The sequence below is a fragment of the Chiloscyllium plagiosum genome, unplaced genomic scaffold (assembly GCF_037043375.1).
Source record: "Chiloscyllium plagiosum isolate Xiang-an unplaced genomic scaffold, Cpla_swu_hap1 HiC_scaffold_1, whole genome shotgun sequence".
Taxonomy (NCBI): Eukaryota; Metazoa; Chordata; class Chondrichthyes; order Orectolobiformes; family Hemiscylliidae; genus Chiloscyllium; species Chiloscyllium plagiosum.
Genome location: NW_028270139.1, coordinates 8625610 through 8648891, shown reverse-complemented (window position 1 = coordinate 8648891; position 23282 = coordinate 8625610). Strand labels below are relative to the sequence as shown.

Here is a 23282-nt window from a genome sequence, read left to right as displayed (position 1 = left end):
ATTCAGTTACCTCAACTTTGATTATAGACCCTAACAATTTTCCCACCACAGATCTTAGGCTAACTGGTTTGTAATTTCCTGGTTTTCATTTTTTGCTCTTCTTAAAAAGCAGAATGATATGTGCAATTTTCCAATCCAGGGATGACACCCGTATCTAGGAAACTATAAAACATTATAACTAGGGCGACTACAATTTCTTCCGCTACTTGGGGGTGGGCACAGTGGCTCAGTGGTTAGCATTGCTGCCCACATCAAGACCCAGGTTTGATTCCAGCCTTCGGTGACTGCAAACACCACACAATCTCCTCATATCTGCGTGGGTTTCCTCTGAGCTCTCTGGTTTCCTCCCACAGTCCAAAGATAAAAGCCCTGCACTTGAAAAAGGCCATTCAGCCCACTGAGTCTGCACCAACCCTCCGAAGAACATGCCACCCAGATGCAGTTCCCCTACCTTATTCATTGTAACCCCGCATTTACTATGTCTAATTTATCTAACCTGTACATCCTTGTAAAATATGGGACAATTTTGTATGGCCAATCGACTGTGCAGGTTGGGTGGATTTGATACATTAAATTGCTCTGCATTCTCCAGGGATGTGCACATTAGGTGGATTAGCCATGATAAACATGGAGTTACAGAGATAGGATGCTCTTCAGATGGTCGGTGCAGACTCAATGGGCTGAATGACCTCTTTCTGAAGTGTCGAGATTCCATGATGCTATGATTCTACTTCCTTTAACACCCTTGAATGGGAACTGTCAGGTTCCAGGGATTCATGACTCACTAATTCCTCATTACTAATATTTTACTTATGTTAAAAGGAGAATATTCAGTCCCTGTTACCAATCTACTATTAATTTCCTCGGGATTTCCAGCAGGCTATCTTCCTTTTCTATTGGAAACACGTAGGAAAGTAATTATTTAACATGTCTGCTATTTCCCAATTGGCAATGACAGAATCCCCACTTTCTGTCTTTAGTGGGCCAACATTGCTCCTGACCACGTGCTTTCCCTTTATGGAACTATAACATTTCTTTTTATTGATTTTCATGTCAAGTTTGTTTTCATAATCCCTTTTAGTAGCTCTTATAAGCTACTTTTTGGCTTTTCGTTGATATTTGGATCTTTCCCATTCAGCATGATCTGTCCTTTTTCTGTATTTTTTTAAACCCTTTTAGTTTCATGCTGTCTCTTAGCTCTTTATTCGCTCTTGGCTGTTCCAAGGTCCATGGATAAAACCTGATAAAACGCACGCTGAGCCAAAATATGTAAAATTCAGTTCAATTTAACCTTGGCCTCTTTTTGTTTTTTTAAAAAATAAAGTATAATGAATTGGATTAGTTTTGGGGGAATTCTCATGGATACTGATCCACAAATAAAACAAATAAGAATGAATAGATAAACTCATTAAGTATTAGGAATGGGACAGTTCGCTTTGGTATGGTGAGTGATGAGATTGAAGTAGCAGCACATCACTGAGGCAGACTAGAAGAAAACAGGATAGAGGACTGAGTGTGTTTGCACTTAAAATAACTTATTCTGAGTGATATATTTTATTCTTTTGCCAGGAAAAGCAGAATCAAAACCAAAAAAGGAAAAGCATCACAGTATGAAATAAAGTAATTGTATTTATTACAAAGGAGCAAAGGAGTTCTGGGAAGGTGAGTCTAGCTGTTTAAAACGCTTACTTCAGGTGTCGTGGCCTCCATTTGCCGAGAGGTGCGAGGGAGGAGCAAAGGACTCCTGGGAAGGTTTTAAGTGGGTGAGATCTGAAGGGGTAGGGTGAGCAGCTAGAAATCGTGGTACATATTGGCACCAATGATATAGCCAGGAAAAGGATTGAGGATCTGAAAAGTGACTACAGAGAGCTAGGTTGGAAGCTGAAGAGCAGGATGAGTAGAGCAGTGATCTCAGGTTTGCTACCGGTGCCACGAGATAGTGAGATGAGGAACAGTCAGCAAATGCAGCTTAACGGGTGGCTGCGAAGCTGGTGCAGGAGGGAGGGCTTCAGATACCTCGATCATTGGGATACCTTTCGAGGAAGGTGGGACCTGTACATGAAGGATGGGTTGCACCTGAACTGGAGGGGCACAAATGTCCTGGGTGGGAGATTTGCTTGTGTGATTCAGGAGGATTTAAACTAGTTTGGCAGGGGGTGTGGGAATCAGAGCCACATGTCTAAGAGGGGGTCAGTTGCAGACGGGTCATTGACAGGATTTATCGAATCTATCAGGAAGGTTTCTCATGCGATGAAACAAAGGGATCCGTTAAAGTGTGTCTGCTTTAATGCAAGGAGTGTCCGAAATAAGAGTGATGAACTTAGAGCATGGATCAGTACTTGGGGCTACGATGTTGTGGCCATAACGGAAATCTGGGTTTCACAGGGGCAGTAATGGTTGCTTGAAGTTTCAGGGTTTAGAACGTTTAAAATAACAGGGAGGGTGGAAAAAGAGGAGGGGGTGTAGCATTGCTAATCAGAGAGTGCATCACAGCTACAGAAACAAAGGTTGTTGAGGAAGGTTTGTCTACTGAGTCAGTATGGGTGGAACTTAGGAACAGCAAGGGAACAGCCACTGCATTGGGGGTTTTCTACAGGCCACCTAATAGCAGTAGAGAGATTGAAGATCTTGTAGGTGGGCAGATTCTGGAAAAATGCAAAAGTAGCAGGGTTTGATGTTTATGGGGCAGGTCATGCCTCACAAATCTTATTGAGTTCTTTGAGGCTGTGTCAAGACAGGTCGACGATGTTCAAGCAGTGGATGTGGTGTATATGGACTTCAGCAAGGCATTTGATAAGGTTCCCCGTGTTAGGCTCATTCATAAAGTCAGGAAGTATGGGATACAGGGAGATTTGGCTATCTGGATTCAGAGTTGCTGGCTGACAGAAGGCAGAGAGTGGTTGTAGATGGAAAGTATTCTGCCTGGAGGACAGTGTTGAGTGGGGTCCCGCAGGGCTCTGTTCTTGGGCCTCTGCTCTTGTAGTTTTTATAAATGACTTGGATGAGGAGGTTGAAGGGTGGGTTAGTAAATTTGCAGATGACACAAAGGTTGGAGGTGACGTCGATAGAAAAGAGGGCTATTGCAGGCTGCAGCACGACATTGACAGGATGCAGAGCTGGGCTGAGAAATGGCAGATGGAGTTTAACCTGGATAAATGTGAAGTGATGCATTTTGGAAGGTTGAACTCGAACGCTGAATATAGGGTTAAAGGCAGGATTCTTGGCAGTGTGAAGGAACAGAGGGATCTGGGTGTGCAAGTACATAAATCCCTCAAAGTTGCCACCCAAGTGGCTAGGGTTGTTAAGAAAGCTTATGGTGTTTTAGCTTTCATTAACAGGGGGATCGAGTTTAAGAGCAGTGAGGTTTTGCTACAGCTTTACAATTCCCTGGTGAGAATATTGTGTCCAGTTCTGGTCGCCCTACTATAGGAAAGATACAGAGGCTTTGGAGAGGGTGCAAAAAAGGTTTTCCAGGATGCTGCCTGGACTGGAGGGCTTGCCTTATGAAGAAAGGTTGAATAAACTCAGACTTTTCTCTCTGGAGAGAAGGAGGAAGAGAGGAGACCTGATCGATAATGATGAGAAGAATAGATAGAGTCAATAGCCAGATACTTTTCCCCAGAGCAGAATTGACTGGTACGAGGAGTCATAGTTTGAAGATATTAGGAGGAAGGTATAAAGGAGACGTCAGAGGTAGGTTCTTTACGCAGAGAGTTGTGAATGCATGGAATGTGTTGCCAGCTGTGGTGGTGGAAGCGAGTCATTAGGGACATTTAAGTGACTGCTGGACACGCACATGGATAGCAATGAGTTGAGGGGTGCGTAGGTTAAGTCACTATATTTTACATTAGGATTAAACCTCAGCACAACATTGTGGGCCAAAAGGCCTGTTCTGTGCTGTACTTTTCTATGTTCTATGTAATTCTCAACTTAGTTATTGATTTACGTTTTTCTTTTCAGTGGTGTGAGTCACTGGCAAGGCCAACAATTGCTATCCATCCTACTTGCTCTTAATCAGCGAATCTTGCTTGGCCATTTTAGCATGTAGTAAAGAGTTAAACATATTGCTGTTGGTCTGGAATCACATGTAAGCCAGACCAGGTAAAGAGGACAGGTTTCCATTCCTAAAGGAAATAGTAACCAGATTGACTTTTATAATGGGGATGGCCATGGTCATCCTTGTTTTCTCTCCACTTCCTCTCCTTCTCCTGCATTTGTTGCTGTCCAGATGATGGGCAAGACAACTCATGGTGGTGATGCTGTGGAGCAGTTATAGATCAGTATATACATTCAGGACAATACAACAAAGTTCCTCTGGAAAGGTTTGGGCAACACAAACATGACCTGAGAAAACCTGTTGTTTGCTGCATGGTTCCTGGCTTTCACTGTAGGCTTTCTTTGTAGTTGTGTACCTGACAGAAGTAACTGAGGGGGACTGGCAGAGAATAAAAGAGTCATTAGTGTTGTCAGGAGAGCAAACACAGACCTGTAGAATGTGCTGCCTGTGGTTAAAAACCAATGCATATTGAACGCGTAGAATTTCTTTTGATTAAAAAAGGTACCAAGTTGGTGGACGGAGCATGTACCCACAGGTACTGAAACTATTCATGTGCAAATGCAGTAAGACCTGGACAATATCTATGTATGTGCTAATAAGTGGCTATCAACATTAGTGCCATCCAAATATCAGGCAATGCCTATCTCCAACAAGAAAACCCATCATCAACATCTTTAGGGTTATTATTGATCAGAAATGAGTAGGTTAGAGGCTAGGAATTTTGCAGTGGGTAACACACCTCCTAATTGTACATTGCCTGTTCTGCACATTTGAAGTCAGGAGTGAACTGGTGGGATCTTGCACCATTGACATTAATCACTGTCCTGAGGCATTTTTGGGTGCTTAGTTTCCCTACACAGGTCAACCAACACTCCCTGGAAGGAGCCAGTCACATTGAGGTTCAGTGCAGGAGTGACCTTGATAGCTACCAGCATAGGATGGCTTCCCACACTTGCAGCTTCTGTCACAGGGTCCCAGGATATACAGAGTTGTCACTGTGCCTCACGTTTCCCCAAGAAATGGAGTCGGGGCGAGAAAACTTGGGCATGGAGAGTGATAGCTTGCAGATAGGTGTTAATTGTGTAAACACTAAGGGAGCAAGCATGCAATGTTGAGAATGCAACCTGGTTCAGTCCATGAGCTGGTCCTTGTCTGTGCCTGAAAAGTGTCCTTGCAGTAGCCTTTCAATGCTAGATGCCAGTGTGCTGTGCACCACAAGTCTGTGGTGAGCAGATGCCAGTGGAGAGGTGCCATGAAGGTTGTGATGGGATGACAGGTGCTGGATGCCAATATCTATTGATGAGGCTGCATGTAGATGGTATTTGTGGATCATTCCCTGACACGATGTTTGTTGCAGGCAACATGGAGACCATTCGGGCAAAATGATGAGCTGAATCCACTAGGTACGTACTTTGGCTCCATGTCATGTTTTCTCGATGTCTAGCTTGTTTGGCAAATATGGCAAGATTGATAGCTGCATATTAATGAGATAAGTTGAGATGTCAGAAAGATGCTTAACAAGCAATAAATCCCCCTTAATTGACAACTCACCACTGCCTAATGAGAAATACACCACATGTTTGTGAAAAGCTACCGAGACAATAGACAATATACAATCGGTGCAGGAGTAGGCCATTCTGCCCTTCGAGCCTGCACCACCATTCAATATGATCATGGATGATCATCCTTAATCAGTATCCTGTTCCTGCCTTATCTCCATAACCCTTGATTCCACTATCCTTGAGAGCTCTATCCAACTCTTTCTTAAATGAATTCAGAGAGTGGGCCTCCACTGCCCTCTGGGGCAGAGCATTCCACACAGCCACCACTCTCTGGGTGAAGAAGTTTCTCCTCATCTCTGTCCTAAATGGTCTACCCCGTATTTTTAAGCTGTGTCCTCTGTTTCGGCACTCACCCATCAGCGGAAACATGTTTCCTGCCTCCAGAATGTCCAATCCTTTAATAATCTTATATGTCTCAATCAGATCCCCTCTCAGTTTTCTAAACTCAAAGGTATACAAGCCCAGTCGCTCCAGTCTTTCAGCGTAAGGTAGTCCCGCCATTCCAGGAATTGACCTCGTGAACCTACGCTGGACTCCCTCAATAGCCAGAATGTCTTTCCTCAAATTTGGAGACCAGAACTGCACACAATACTCCAGGTGCGGTCTCACCAGGGCCCTGTACAGCTGCAGAAGAACCTCTTTGCTTCTATACTTAATTCCTCTTGTTATGAAGGCCAGCATGCTATTAGCCTTCTTCACTACCTGCTGTACCTGCATGCTTACCTTCATTGACTGGTGTACAAGAACACCCAGATCTCTCTGTACTGCCCCTTTACCTAAATTGATTCCATTTAGGTAGTAATCTGCCTTCCTGTTCTTGCCACCAAAGTGGATAACCATACATTTATCCACATTAAACTGCATCTGCCATGCATCTGACCACTCACCTAACCTGTCCCGGTCACCCTGTAATCTCCTAACATTTCACCCTGCCACCCAGCTTAGTATCATCAGCAAATTTGCTAATGTTATTACTAATATGAGATGGGCCTTGTTAGACTTCTCATCCAGTTCTGCCAGAATCTTGCCATAGTTCACATTGTTCAGACCGTATTAGATTCCACAGGTCTTAACCTCACACCTTTAATGCATTGTCTGAACTGAGATGACACCTTTTGTTCAAAAACCTGAAGTTATCTTGAGAATATGACTTAAAAGGAGTTCTGGGATTTACATATTAATGAACCAAAGCTAACAAACTCATTCTATAAGATGAAAGACTTAATCTAAGTTTGTTTAATATATTTCAGCCGCAAGACACTGTAACGTTTTGCTATACATTCTGTGTCTTACGGTCCTGGTCCACAACCATCTAATGAAGAAGAAGCGCTTCGAAAGCTAGTGCTTTCAAATAAACCTGTTGGACTATAACCTGGTGTTGAGTGATTTTTAACTTTGTCCACACTAGTCCAACACCAGCTCCTCCAAATCAATTTTAACTCAACTTCTTAAATTTCAATGATAACTATACTACAATACCAGTTAAAAAATCCTGAAGTCCAATTCTGTGATGGAACTTAAAATAAAAGTTAAATGACTTATTTAAACTCATCAGTGACTTGAAGCTTGGTTTTGATAGCTGTCAGCTATCTTCACTTCATAATTTGGAGATGCCGGTGTTGGACTGGGGTACAAAGTCTCACACAGGGCACTTCATACCTTCAATGCATTATCTGGGCCGACATGACACCAATTGTTAAAGTTCACTTGAGAATGTAACTTTAAAAAAGTTCTGTGATTTAAATATGAAAGAACTGAAACCAACATATTCATTCTAAAAGATGAGAGACTTAACAAACAATCCAGGTCTTTTTCAATATATAATTTCAGTTACATCACACTGTAACCTTTTGCTATAAATTCTGTGTCTTATGATCTTACACTCCACAACCACCTGATGAAGGAGCAGTGCTCCGAAAGCTAGTGCTTCCAAATAAACCTGTTGGACTATAACCTGGTGTTGTGTGAAAAAAATGGAACAACCCAAAATTTCAGGTCAGATGTTTCTAAGATATCCATAAGTATTTATCACAAAAATTGATCTTTGTGTACGTTTTTATCTATAAAATGAGACAAGGTCCAATTTATACTTGCAAGTGTAAAAACTGATACCTACCAGGTTATTATACATAATTCCAAGGAATCTGCAAGCATCCACAAGACTTTGTTTATCATCAATTTTCTCTGCCAGGGCCAGAAACTGTTTCAGATACTCAAGAGCTTCAGCAGAATGTCCTGTACTATTGAAGAATAAAACATTTAATATAGATTTAATATGAATCTGATGTTGAATAAGTTAAAAACATTCAAAATGCATATACAGAAAATAAAACTAATAAAATTTTAACAAAATGTATTTTTAGTAATTTTCAATATACTCTCTTCTAATATTTAACTTATCTGTATTTTTGATATACTATTTAGTTCAACTAATGTTAGCTTTGGCTTAATACTGACACTTTCCCCTTGAGCCCCACTCTAGAGATGTGAGCACTTAGTAGGCCGACACTTTAGAATCTGCTGTATTATTGGAAGTGCAATTTTCAGAAGCAACATTAAACAAAAGTCACATTTATCCTTTCAGATACATATAAATGATCCTATGACATTTTTAAAGAATTGAAGAAGAACAGGGAGACTTTTTCCAGTCTCATGGTCAACATTCATCCCTCAATCAAAACATGTAATAACAGTTATCTGGTCATTAATTTCATTGCTGTTGAGCAGCCCTGCTGTGCTTAGATTTCTTTCGATAATTCTCCACAGTACGAAGTGGCTACAAATTTAAAAGACCATGCAAGTCCATTTTAATGTGGCCACCAGGATTGATAAGATGAAACTGTCTTATTAGTGAATCGCAAACAGACCATCACAAGCAGGAACAAAAAAAGGCAAGAAATCAGAGCAGAGAGGAAATATCTGGACTGAGAAGGGAATCTAGCCAGGGCTGAGGGAAGGCCAGGTGTTTGAGGCAGATGCTGTGGAGTAGAGATAAGTGAAAGGGGTCAGGACTGAGCTGAGGCCAAGGGGGAGACAGTTTGTGTTGTGAAGAGAGTCGGTACTTTAGTGATTATAACGAGGTCAGCCGGGTGGACCTCATAGAATATGACTTCCCTGATTAGGGCTGTTAACCCGGTCAGGTCAGAGAGCCTTTGCTGACACATAATAAACAGGAATGTCAGAGATTCTGTCAACTCTGAGAGCTGGCTCTGAGGAAGCTGGACAAGTGTCAAATAAATATAAATAAACGGTGATTCGGTGACAGGATACTGACCTCTGTGGAGCTATCTCAGTGCTGACAAGAAAAAAAATATGCTCCTGAAGGAATTTGTTCACAACAGCCGTCTCTGAGTTGGAGTAAGCATTTCCGGCATCATGTAATTATCTGGAAAACTTGACACAGTTGATCATGCTGTCAAAGACTGGGCCATATATGTGGAATGAATGCATTATTTTTCTGGGAAAAATGATATTGGGGCAGATGGAAAACAATAAGTAATTCTCCTGAAAGCTTGTGGAACCGCAGTTCTTTTGGTTATCTGGAGCCTAACATTTCTTGAGGCACCAGAGCCGAAAACCTTTCAAGAGTTGATGGATTTAGTCAAGGAATATTACAGCACCAAGCTTCCTTTAATTCTGAGATAATATCGATTTTACTTGGCAGTTTGTAATGAGGGGAATCTGTATTGGGATTTTTGAAGAAGTTAAGATGACTGACAGATGCATGTGACTTTGATTTAACTCTTAATGAGATGCTGAGAGACCATTTAGAATGTGGGATTAATGATGTAACCATGCAAAAGCACCTACTAGCTGAAGCCTAACTGGACTTCAAACAGGTACTACAACTGGCTTTGTCATTAGAAAATGCATCAAATGGAGTATGAGTTACAGGGTATGCAGACGGAAGTGGACACCCTAGACAGGGTGACTGAGCTTGGAGGACACCACTTGAGCGAAGGTACTTGTATAGCTTCACTCAGGACATAACCTGAACAGAAGGACTCAAGATCATCCAACAGCAAAACCCCAATACAAAGCTAAGCCTCGGCCAAACAGTTAACATTTTCTTCATGGTCTGGACTGGCAAGCCCTTGTAGTTGCTGTCAGTATGGGACTCAAGACAACAAAAGAGTCCCACTAGGCCTGAATTGAGTAACAGAACTCATAGGCCGGTATCCAGGAGAATGCGTCCTGGAAAACCCACCTACATTTGTCTTGGAAACGCCAAAATTGATTAGCAACATCCAAATCAGAACCAATCAAAATAAAGGTCTGGTTAAACAGTTATCCGGTTCTAATGGAGGTTGATACGGGTGCAACCATTTCAGTGATTGCAGGACCAGTCTTTAACAAAATTCGCTTTGAAGTCTATCTCTTAACCTTGCGTAAGACCTCAGCTAGACTGAGAACCTATACTGGGGAACCTTGAAAGATTAAGCGTACAACTTCAGTTCTGGTCTCATATCAGAAGTAGCTGGTTCAGTTACCACTTATTGTAGTAAAAGGCTTGGCCCAAACCTGATGGAGCAAAATTGGTTCAGAAAGATACAGCTTGATTGGCTCAATATTTTTTGATTAGAAAACGGCTACCTGAGTGAAATCCTAATTAAATGCCCATATGTTTTTCAGGAAGATCCAGAGATATCAAAGGAGCTAAGGCCACCTTGCATGTTGACCCAGAAACAATTTGATGATTCTGCAAGGCCTGCCTAGTGCCATTTGCCTTATGTGCAAAAGTAGAGGCAGCAATCAGGAGGTTGAAAAATGAAGGCATCATCAAACCCGTATAGTTTGTGGAATAGGCAGCACCAGTCGTTGGTTCACATTTGTGGGGATTTTAAACAAATGGTAAACTGCTTCTTCTGGATAGATACCCAATCTGTTGTATGGAGGATGTATACACAAAGTTGGCAGGGGTGGGGGATGTGGTGTGAAATTGGCTGTTCTTCATGTAGCTGGACACAAATCATGCATGCTTGCAATTGTAGTTAGATGAGGATTCTTAGAAATATGCTACAATTAATACCCATAAAAGTTTTGACCAATATATAAGATTGATCAAATGTACCGCAGCCCCACATCTGTACCGGAGCTTAGGTCTTTCCTTGGATTGGTGATTCATTGTGGAAAATTCATATCTAACCTGGCCTCCAACCTGACACCCTTACATTTGCTACTGAAGAAGGGTCAGCCTTGGAAATGGTCTTGTACCCAAGACATAGTTTTTAGGGAAGTGAAGAAGCAGCTATCATAGCCTAAAGTGTTTGCACACTATGATCGAGAGCAAGGTCTGGTGCTAACATGTGATGCCTTCCCATATAGTATCAGTGTAGTGTTGACTCACCAATGGTCCAATAGGAGGAATGCTCCATAATGTATGCTTCCTGGACTTTGGCTGACGCAGAGCACAAATACACCCAGATAGAGAAGTAGGGTCTGGCGGTCATCATTGGTCTGAGAAAGCTCCACCAATACCTTAATGGACTGTAACAGTGCCAGACCACAAACCACTGCTAGGACCACTCAAAGAGGAGAAGGCTGTGCCTCCTATAGCTTCAGATTGAATTCAGCGTGGGCTCTCATTCTAAATACGTATAATTACAAGTTGGAACACTGTCCGGTAGGCCAAGTTGCAAGTGTGGATGCTTTGAGCTGCCTCCTGCTGGCAGATACACCATGGGTGTTTCTCCCACTGGAAGAGTCTGTTCTGGTTTTAAACTTTCTGGACACACCTGCAGTCACTGCTGACAATATCAGACTGTGGACGCAAAAAGATCAAGTCGTGGCAAAACTAAGACAACTGGTGGTAATGGGGAAACAAAAAGACCATCACAACCAGAATTGAGACCTTTTTGGATCTGGTGAGATCAGATCACCGTACAGAATGACATTCTATTATGGGGAGCAAGAGTGATTTCCTGAACTCCACCAGGGTCATCCTGGGTTGTCCAAAATGAAGATACTGGCTGATGGAATACAGGGAGAACTAGACATTTGGATACAGAACTGGCTCAAAAGTAGAAGACAGAGGGTGGTGGTGGAGGATTGTTTTTCAGACTGGAGACCTGTGACCAGTGGAGTGCTGCAAGGATCAGTGCTGGGTCCTCTACTGATTGTCATTTACATAAATGATTTGGATGCAAGCCTCAGAGGTACATTAGTAATTTTGCAGATGACACCAAAATTGGAAGTGTAGTGGACAGCAAAGAGGGTTACCTCAGATTACAACAGGATCTGGACCAGGTGGGCCAATGGGCTGAGAAGTGGCAGATGGAGTTTAATTCAGATCAATGCAAGGTGCTGCATTTTGGGAAAGCAAATCTTAGCAGGATTTATACACTTAACGGTAAGGTCTTAGTGAGTGTTGCTGAACAAAGACACCTTGGAGTGCAGGTTCATAGCTCCTTGAAAGTGGAGTCGCAGGTAGATAGGATAGTGAAGAAGGTGTTTGGTATGCTTTCCTTTATTGGTTAGAGTATTGAGTACAGGAGTTGGGAAGTCATGTTGTGGCTGTACAGGACATTGGTTAGGACACTGTTGGAATACTGCGTGCAATTCTGGTTTCCTTCCTATTGGAAAGATGTTGTGAAACTTGAAAGGGTTCAGAAAAGATATACAACAATGTTGCCAGGGTTGGAGGATTTGAGCTATAGGGAGAGGCTGAACAAGCTGAGGCTGCTTTCCCTGGAGCCTTGGAGGCTGAGTGGTGACCTTACAGAGGTTTACAAAATTATGAGGGGCATGGATAGGGTAAATAGGCAAAATCGTTTCCCTGGGATCGGGGAGTCCAGAACTAGAGGGCATAGGTTTAGGGTGAGAGGGGAAAGATATAAAAGAGACCTACAAGGCAATGTTTTCACACAGAAGGTGGTACGTGTATGGAATGAGCTGTCAGACGAAGTGATGAAGACTGGTACAATTTCAACATTTAAGAGGCATTTGGATTGGTATATGAATAGGAAGGGTTTGGAGGGATATGGGCTGGGTGCTAGCAGGTGGGACTAGATTGGGTTGGGATATCTGGTCGGCATGGACGGGTTGGACCGAGGGGTGTTTCCATGCTGTACATCTCTATGACTCTATTGAACCTTAACGATTCAATAAGGCCCTACGTGGGTCTAACTACATTAAATAAAGCAGCAGAACATGAGATTCACCAATGGCTTCAAATGGATGAAAGTCTGGCAAAGCTAGTGAAATGCAACCTGTTCATCAAACTGGACGCAAATCGTGGTTTATGGCAATTAGCCTTGGATCTACAGATGTTACTGACTTAACAGGTTACCTTTCAAGGTAACATAATTTCCAAAAATTTTAAAAGGAACAATATCAAATAAAGTGTTTGTACAAAGGATAGCTTGCAATTAGTTTAGGCCCCAGCATTGATTCCTGTGGGACTCCACAAATTATAATTTGCCAATCTAAAAATGACCCATTTGTCCTGACTTTTGGGCTGGATTTTAAGATGTTCCATGATCCCTGCTTGCCCTTCCCAGCTAAAATATCTTGATTGGGGGGGTTTCTTGAGATCAAGCCATGGTCCAGAGTCTTATTGGTGTTCTGCAGCAATTTAAAGCTGAGGGCAGTGTTAACTATATTATAATGAGACTTCCCCGCTTTACTTTGGAGGATCCTCTGCCTTAGAGAGCTAACAGCCAATTAGGCTGGTCAGCATTTCTGTAGTCTCAGAAACACTTCTGTTAGCCACTGCTGGAATTATAAAGCGGTTCCCAATGTTGAGAAGCCCAGACAGACAGGCAAATTTCAATTTAGGGGCCATGAAGAGGAGGGTAAGAAGGGGTAAGGGTATTAATCAGGAGTGGAAGATTAAGCCCAAGGTTCTAGAAGCCCCCCAAAAGATTGTCCCCCTCCCCTTGCCAGACCCCAGTTCATGCAGCTAAAGTTGCCTAGTTTCAGCATGGCCTGGGCCTCCTTCCATCTTAGGCAATATATCAGCATTAGCAGGAACGAGGCCCTTAAAGGCCTTCATTTGGCCCCAGAGCAGGCAGGCTGTCAAATATTTCCCCTGCACCCTTATTAAATTTCAACCAAACCAGTGTGTGCAGTTAGTCAATGAGGTGGCCACCCTGTAGATTTACAAGACCTATGCCTTCAAACTATTCGGCAAGGGAGGATAAAGTCCAGATCTATTTCCTGTTTTTTAGTCAATTCTCTATCTCTTTTAATATATTATCCTAAAGCCATGAACTCTTAATTTGTAGAGAAGTCTTTGGAAATCCAAACACATGATATTATATATCCCAATTATCCTTTGTCCACCTTGCTTGTTACATCCTCAAAGAACTCAAATAAGTATGTCGAACATGATTTTCTTTTTATAAAGCCATTTTGCTCTGTTTGATTATATTATGAAGTTCCTAATCTATTGCTGTTACACCTTTCATTATCGATTCCAGCATTTTCCCAGTGACAGATATTAGCTAGCTGGCCTATAGCATCCTGCTTTCTGCTCTTTTTTCTTGAATCAAGGATATTACATTTGTGGTTTACCAATCTGCTTGAACTTTTCTAAAAGCAAGGAAGAATTATCAAACATTATCTCTACATTCCCTTATTTTAAGACTTAGCTCTTAGGATTTACATCCAATAGTTTTCCAAATACATTTTATCCAGTGATAGTGACAGTGTTAAGTTCCTCTTTCTCTTTAAGGTTTGATTTTAATTACAATTCTTGGTATGCTTTTGGTTTCTTTTTAGAAGATAGAGAAATACTTGTTCAAAGTCTCTACAATTTCTTGTTTATTTATCTTATTGTAGGATTGGGAGGAGCAGCTGTTCTGACATTAAATTCATAGACAACTGCTGACCATTGCTGTCCCTATTTCCCAATTGCCCCTCTCCCCATGAATCTCCAGAGGGCTGCCACCCTTATGTTGGTGACCTGCCTTTGAGGTTTGATTGTAATCTGCAGCTTGCCAATGATAAACAAATGGGAGTCTAAATTTCTGTAGTCTTGCTGTTGATCTCATTATATGCATGGGCACATCAGTGGGATCATGCCCTAATTTCTTGGCCACAAAGTGCATCTGTTGTCAGAATCAGCTAAGTCTGGCAGAAGAGTTAATTTTGAATTAAATTGGAATATTTGAATTATGTCTATTGTGATTGTGAATGAGTTTTATTTACATGTAGCCTGGACAACTTTAGCTATCGTTTCCACTGCCTGGAGAAGTGTGAAGGCTCCTATAAACACATATTACATTGTCTATGTACCTTTGAATAGAGACGTAATAAGGGTTAAAGACAGAAGTGTGAAGCAGAATTTAAGCAGTTTTTATTCCACCCCCAACTATTCATTACCCTCTAAAACAAATTCAGGCTTGTAATGGTTTGAGAGTGAGAAGGCCTACTTCTTACATCAATGAATGTTAGCCCACAAATGGCTGCATGATCAGCAGTAGAGCAGCAATATATCAAAGGATATGCTTTCAGCAATGATTACTGGAGTCTCAACAGGGAGCTTGTATGCATATTTTGTCATACCCAAGTGTGCTCTGTTCATCCTAAACATCCAAAACGTCCCCTTAGACACATCCATTTCTGACTTTGAGCCAGAATTACATAGTGACTGTCACTTAGGGAGCTCCTCAGTGATTGCTGCAAGGAACATTAGAGCACAGCTGGTCACTGAAGTGTTCTATTCTAAGTAACAAAGTTTGCATCCAGTCATGAATGCCTTATCTATTTTTTCCCACCTTCAAATAAAGAACCAGTACTATTTCTGGAATATTTGGCTAAATCTTGTTTTATCTCTACCTCTGTTACTTGCGTTACCTCTGTGACCTCATGCTCAAACTATCTCAGGCCTGTGTCTGCAACTCCCACTATTGCATGAAACATCTTCCCTCACTCATTCTCATTCCACCCCAATCTCGCACACTATTAACACTGCATGGCCTCTGCATTGCTTACTCATTCACACACAACACTCACCACCTTTTGTACAACTACACCAGCACTAATGCTGTGTCACACAATTTCGTTTCACTCAGTGCCTCCCTCTCTCTAATTACAAGACAGCCCATAACAGGGCAGGAAGAGCCCTGCTGGGGGGGTACGAGACACCAAGCTCCTTACCCTGTGGGATAAGAGAATCATGGTCCTTTCAACTCTTTATTGCACTGCCATTATCATATTCACTGTATGCCACATCTAACCATTGGCTGTGATATTGTCCCTCTTTTTCCTTGCAGATACCGCCAAAATATCTATCACCTCTGAAATGAAACAGCGGGCTGGTCAAGAAGCCACCTCCTTGACCTCTTCAGGACAAGCATATTGAGGACTTAGAGGAAGCATTGGCAAGGCTGCCTCCTGCACTCCCCATCAACTCAAATGCTGACACTTTGCTGCTATTGTTACTCTTAGAACATAAGGGAGCTCAATCTGGTGAGCATCTCACTCGGCCAGCTCTACATCTGGCTGAGGATGACACTGGCATTCAGAAAATTGCCTAAGACCTAGCATTTGCTCAGCCTAGGTAGGAGAGGTCTTGTTAGCAGTTACAGACTTCATCTATATTCACATCAAAGAATAAGAGCAACTGACATATATGTAGGATGCAATGACATTTTGCCCAGATGTTGCTGCGAATATCAGGCTTTCTCCATAGGCATGTTGGATGATTGCTTTGGAAAATCAGGGTCTGCAGGAGGGATGCACACATCTACACACATTGTTGCCCCCACCATTGGGCCTCAGGACCAATGGCATGACAAGAGGGGAATGGGGAACATGGTGGCACTTGGGGTGCCTCTTTCTTACAAGGAGACATCCAGATGGCGAAGGAACACATGTATTCCTTGCAGAAGTCTCCAATCTGCTAATTCAGGTCCTTCACCCTGCCTGACCCTTATGACCCTTAGGAGGATCAACTTGAATCTCAGCACACCTGGCCAGTTCAGGCACATGTGGGCCCAGGGCTGCCCAAATGAACCTCCAGGGCCAACAGACTCCTGTGCCAAGCAAGCCACTGGGAAACCAGGGAGTGCACCATGACACAGTGGGAGGAAGAGAAAGAAGATAGCTTATAGAGGGCACAGTAAGTCTGCAGTGGGGAGCAGTATACACCAGGAAATATTAGAGGCTTGAAAGAAAGGCATGGCAATAATCTTGGGTGATTTTAACATGCACATAGATTGGAAGAATCAAATTGGCAAAGGTAGCCTGGAAGCAGAGATCACTGAATGTATTAGAAATTGTTTCTTGGAACAGTTTGTTGTAAAACCAACTAGGAAGCAAGCTCCTTTGGATTTGGTATTGTGTAAGGAGAGATTAATTGATGATATCATAGTTAAGGATTCTCTACGGAGAAGTGACCATAGTATGATAGAATTCAAAGTTCAGTTTGAGGGTGAAAAAATAGAGTCCCACAGTAGTGTTCTGGAATTAAACAGAGGAAATTACATAGGCAAGAGGACAGATTTGGCCCAAGTAGATTGGGCAGGAAGGCTAAAAGGTAAGACAGCAGATGAGCGGTGGTAGATGTTTAAAGGGCTACTCAATTCCTCAAGGAGGTCAAGGACAATTTAAAGTAAAAAAACTAAGGTATACTATATTGCAAAGGCCAGTGGCAGGCTGGAAGATTGGGAAACTTTTAAACATAAATAAAGGAATACTAAAAAAAAATAAAAACAGCTAAGGTAAATTACAAAAGAAAACTGACACAAAATATCAAACGGGATAGCAAAAACTTCTATTGATATCGTCGTTAAGGTGAATGTTGGTTCCTTGAAAGATGAAACTGGAGAGTTAATAGTGGGGAACACTGAAATGGCAGAGATGCTAAATCAATATTTTGCCTCCATTTTCACGGTAAAGGACAATAGGAACGGGCGATATAGAAAGGGTAGAACTTAGATTGGTCAACATCAATAGGGAAAATGTACTCAGCACTCTTTTAGAATTGAGGGCAGACAAATCCCTCAGATTGGAGTAACTTATTAACTTGGACAGGTGATTGGCTAATGAACAGAAGACAGAGAGTTGGGATAAGTTTTTTTTTGTAGATGGCAAGAACTAGTGGGGTGCCACCAGGTTCGGTCCTTGGACCCCAGCTATTGACAATCTATATTAATGACTTGGATACAGGAATAGAAGGTTCTACAGCCAAATTTGCGGACAACACAAAAATAGGCAGGACAGTAAACTGCAATGATGAACTAAGAACCTTACAAATGGATATAGATAGGTTAGGGGAGTGGGCCAAAATGTGGCAGATGGAGTTCAACGTGGATAAATGTGAGGTCATGCCTTTTGGTCAAAAAAATGGGAAGCGACCTATTATCTAAATAGGGAGAGACTTCGGAGTGTGCCAGTGCAGAGGGATCTGGGTGTTCTCGTTTATGAGTCACAGAAAACTAGCATGCAAGTGCAGAAGATAATGAAGAAAGCGAATGGAATATTGGCTTTTATAGCTAAAAGAATTGAACATAAAGATAAGGAAATATTGTTGCAAGTATACAAGGCATTGGTGAGACTGCATCTGGAATATTGTGCACAGTTTTGGTCCCCTTATTTGAGGAAAGATGTAGTGGCATTGGAGGCAGTTCAGAGGTTGTTCACTAGATTGATCCCAGAGATGAGGGGTTTGTCATAGGAAGAGAGATTGAACAGTTTAGGCCTATATTCTCTGAAACTTAGAAGAATGAGAGGAGATCAAATTGAGATATTCAAAGTGATAAAAGGTATGGATAAAGTAGGCAAGGAGTGGCTGTTTCCTGTTGTGGGGCATTCTAGAACGAGAAATCATAGTCTTGGGATAAGGAGTAGCAAATTTAAAACATTTGAGGAGAAACTACTTCTCCCAAAGGGTTATGAATCTGTGGAATTTGCTATCCCAAATGTTGGGACAGTGAGTAAATTTAAGGATGAGTCAGACAGATTTTTAATTGGTAATGGGTTGAAAGGTTACGGGGAGAAAGCAGGAAAATGGAGATGAGGAGCACATCAGCTATGATCGAATGGTGGTGCAGACTCAATGCTCCTATATCTTATGAACTTTGGTGGCATGGATGAAAAGGCACAAAATATTATTTGGCATTTATTTGATAAATGGCACTGCTTTTATCTTGCATCTGGTTGTTTGTTTCTCTGTGTAGCCCGAATGTCATCGTGCCAGCATGACACGTACCTTCATGGCCACACATGATCCACCACTGTACAAACCATGGCTTTTTACTTTTGTGTCTTTAAAATTTCCAGATTGCAATAAGAAAGAACTGTTTTTAAAAACAGCGATTTACCAGGATGGCTGTGTAGTTGCAAAGCAAATAATACAATATCTTTTGTAAATTCTGTTTTTGTGGCTGAAGTTCCTTCAACATGCAGATAATCAGGAGCCAGGGCGGTTGTTTACAAGTGAACCTGATTGGTTCTCAACTAACAGAGCAGATTGGAACTGGAAACAATTTCCAGAAATACAGACACAGAAAGACAGAAAGACCCGGGAGGGTGTGCTGCTGTTCTTTTCAGCAGAAACTGCCTGTTCTCCCCAGAAATAAACTCATTTTAAACTTGAAGAAAACCTTTTGATTTTTCTTGCAGTGGTTGCTGTGAGTTGTGACTTTTGAATTGATAAATCAAGATATTTTACAAATGAACCATCCACATTGTGATTCTTACAAACCAGTAAAAGCATTTTGTGGAAAGGTCCTGATTAGTCAAGAAGGATCGTCTTCCTCATTTTGCACTTTTGATTTCTAGCATGACAGAAGGTGTAGTGAGCAGTCCTTGGCCGGTGACTTGCAGATCCATCTCTACATGTTGGTGAGCTCGAAATCATCTAATTTCCCAGTCTGTAGCCCTTCTTGTAAGCCCCATAGGCTTCACAACTCTCCAGGATCCCACCTAAACCAACTACGGGAAGATGCACCTACTCACCTTTCCCCATCCAGCCCCCAGTATATGAGGTGATCATGCCAAGTGCAGTCATACATTGTCACCCCCTTAAAACCATAATGCTCCTGATGGAGATGAATCCCCTCTTGCATGACTCCCTTTCCATCCATAATTTACCATATATCCATTTGCAGATACTAATGCCCCACTTGACAATTGCTATCACTCCTTCCTTCCAGCCTGCAACCCCCAGTCCGAAAGAAGAACTTGCTGGATCTCCTTCCCATGGCAGCATCCCCTGTACCCCTGCCCTTCCCAACCATTTGTCCACTCTCATCATTCTCAATCGGCTAACCATGGGCCATCCCATTGAATGACCTAATCAAATAGCCCAGGATGAGAACTGCCAAACCTCTAACTGGTAGCTTTACATCAACTGATTCTGTCAGCCCTCTTGTACTACCCACCCCCCTCAACTCCCTGAATGTCCACAATGGGGCTTTAGGACTGACTGTGACTGACTCCCTGGAGTGAAGACACACAGATGTCCTAGACTGAGAAATCTGACCAACTCCCTGGACTAAAGAAATGCAGATGCCCTTGACTGAGACTACCTGACCAAACATCTGATCATGGCTAATCATGATTCGTAAGGGAGGCTACCCTTAACTTATTGTTCTGGGGCACCTTGATTGATGGGTACGTCCATGGACATCACTAAGGGCCATGGCATAAGTCTTGGATGCCTACTTGCTACACATACAATGTGTTTGTGGAAGTTAAATATCACACAACACCAGGGTAGAGTCCAATAGGTTTACTTGGAAGCACTAGCTTTTGAAGTGCTGCTTCTTAACAGATGTTTGCCATGTTAGTTGCTGGCACATGGTGCAGATGTGAGATTGACATTGCACACTGCCATATAGCAAGATGCCTGCTCCTTGGATTGAGGACTGTTGATCAATAAGACAAGCTGGTTGGTTATTTGACTGTAGTAAAAACAAAAGAACTGTAGGTGTTGTAAACCAGAAACAAAACAGAAATTGCCAGAAAAACTCAGCAGGTCTGGCAGCATCTGTGGAGACAAATCAGAGTAAATGTTTCAGGTCGACTGGCCCTTCCTCAGAATTCTGATTGCAACCTGAAATGTTAACTCTGATTTCTCTCCACAAATACCACCAACCCTGCTGAGCTTTCCCAGCAACTTCTGTTTTTGTATTTGACTATTGTAATTGGCAAAGCAAGGTAAGGCAAGGATGCTGTGGCATGCACGTAAGCACTAAGTGACTGACCACTAAGATGGCAAATGAGCATCCTTGAGACACAGCCTGGTCCAATCTGTGAGCTGGATCCCTGTCCATGCTACAGCCATTCTAGTGCCAGCGACAATGCAATGCAAATTTGTGCTTTCAAAGCACCCTACCAAAGTATTGGTGAAGTGCTATTATGTTTGTCAGGGGTTGGCCAATGCTGAATGCCAATATCTGTGAATGAAGGGGCGCATTGGCTATAGATTGTCTTCTGAAATTCTGTTTGGTGTTGGGCAATGTGGAGACTCTATATAGCCAGAGACAGGTTGAAGCCTGCGGGAACCCACTCTAGCTTCCATATTGAGTTTTCTCAACACCTAGATTGTTAGGTGTGTTTGGTAAAATAGGAAGTCGAACATTAATAATACAAGTTATTTAACAAGGTATTTAACAAAGAATAATCCCCCTTAATTGACATATTGCTGCTGCCTATTAATCCCCCTTAATTGACATATTGCTGCTGCCAAAAACTCTGCACACTACTTGTCAAAAGGACAAAAGATGGAGTGAGATGCTTCCAATGTCCAATTTGATCTCGTCGAACTTCATGTCAGGCTCTGCCATGGATTTCATCATTGCTCATGTGATTCCATCTTATTATAATTCCACCAATTATATCTGACTTCTTTGTCTTTACATGTAGGAGACAGAAAGTAGTTTTTGTGATAGTTGCCTGATTGAATAAATTGCCTGATTGAATCTGTCCTGTATTGCTAAATTTTTCTCCAATTTGATTTTTCTTAGGTGCAACTTGAAGTCTAAGGGCTGAGGTGGGTTTGCCTCCCATGATGCCCTGCACCCAGTTTGAAGTTGCTTCTGGGGCATCACTGGAGCAGATCTGTGTCATTTCCTGTATTTCCTACATGGCAAGAACAGTTTGCTGCAGACTGTAGATTCCAGTGAAGTTACATATTTGCAGCAAAAAAAACATCCACAAGTGAGAACTGGAGACACCAGTGTCACAGACATTATCTGTTAAATATCCTTGTAGACTGAATCAGAGCTTCCACATAGGTGTGATGTTTCTTGAACATTAAGTGAGGACATGCTCATATTTATGGTGTGATGGCTCTGGAATTCCTTCAACAAAATACAGTTATCATTCTGATATTGTCCAAAGGTTACCTGCTCATGAGGTTCAAATGGAGAACAGTTTTGTTGGAGTCATAACAATCTTCATGAAACTTCAAAGACAAAGTCAAAAAAAACAGCAATTGCAACTTTGTCAGCAAACTCGGCAAGAACAGAAACCTCCAGCAGTTGCTGCACAGTTTCCAGTGGGATAAGCAGCAAGTGATGATCCACCAAGGAGGTGGAGGTGTACAATAAAACCTGGACCTACAGATCACATTGTCATTTTCTTCAAATGTCTGGCTCGAAACTAAGTAACATGCTTTCTTGAAAACTTCGGTCACTTTTCAAAAAGACTTTCTAGCCTCTTAGAAAAAAATCTACTGAGACAAAAACCCATCTGCCTCTATTTTAAAACTCCAAATTTGCAATATAATGTATTTGATAATATACATCATACACCTTTATCATAGTAACCCTGGTTTCATAACCACCCAAGCACCTTGGTGAGAGGCAGGAACCTCTGTATTCTCTAGCTTGTATGCATCATGACAGCTCCCAGTATTTCTGGAATATCGAGAATTTGGCACCAATGGTCAGACATAGTTTCAACATAAATGGAGTGGAAGCTTTATTTTAGAAAATTTGTTGATTGATGATAGAGAATTTTCCAAGCAATACGGGTGCACTCAATAGGACCCTGCACATGGGGAAATCCAGCAAAGCACAGAAGCCCAGTACCTAAGCTGCTTGATTTTCATAGTCACAGAGGAAAAGCTCTGGGTAAGTGGCGTCAGTTGCATCCTCAATTTATGGATTGAGGATTTGGACAATCCACACAGTTCCCCGGTTGCTACTTCACATTGGCAGCTACCTGAATTGGATGACTTGCCTGTCCTTCTGAGTCTCCATCAGATTCCAAAGCTTGTTGATGCGGTGTGTTTTCCATAGCAGTTGCCTGCACTATCTTCCAGACACTCCAGGGCATCTTAGTTTGTGAATTCACCAAGCTATGAGAGTTAACATAGAAGTTTTCAGGTTGACAGAACTAAAAGGAGGTTCAGGCCATCAGAACTGGAAGGAAGGTTTAGAACTGTTTCAGCAGTCCAAGAAGAAAAACCAAAAAAACAAGCCAGTTGAGCAACAAATATGAGAGTAAATAGAACAGTAATATTTTTCTGGGATTGAGTTTCTGAAAAGGGACTCTGCTTTTCTACTTCTCCCCTCACCTGAGATGTGGTGACCCTCAGTTTAAACAATCACCAGTTGCCTCTCTCTAATGTGACAGCAACCCTATGGTCTAATAGGATTATAACAACTTTACCCTATAATGTTGAGAAAAACATTGCTGTTTATGTTAAGATGATTTCAAATTGACTTACACATTCAGACATAATTCTGAAGAGTCACCAGACTCAA

At 42.0% G+C, this 23282-nt stretch overlaps 1 protein-coding gene across 2 annotated transcripts in view; it reads right to left on the bottom strand.

Annotated features, from left to right (window-relative positions):
* Nucleotides 1–23282, bottom strand: part of ttc29 (tetratricopeptide repeat domain 29) — a 573216-nt gene that overhangs the window by 202846 nt on the left and 347088 nt on the right. The window contains exons 9-10 of one of the 2 annotated variants that reach the window (XM_087986781.1): nucleotides 7736–7859; nucleotides 5474–5531 (exon numbers count right to left, since the gene is read on the bottom strand). In XM_087986781.1, the coding sequence (XP_087842907.1) occupies nucleotides 5481–5531; nucleotides 7736–7859 (175 nt within the window). In that variant the 3' untranslated portion in view covers nucleotides 5474–5480. Of the gene's footprint in view, nucleotides 1–5473; nucleotides 5532–7735; nucleotides 7860–23282 lie in introns of those variants that run through there. The other variant, XM_043699397.2, reaches the window with a different exon arrangement.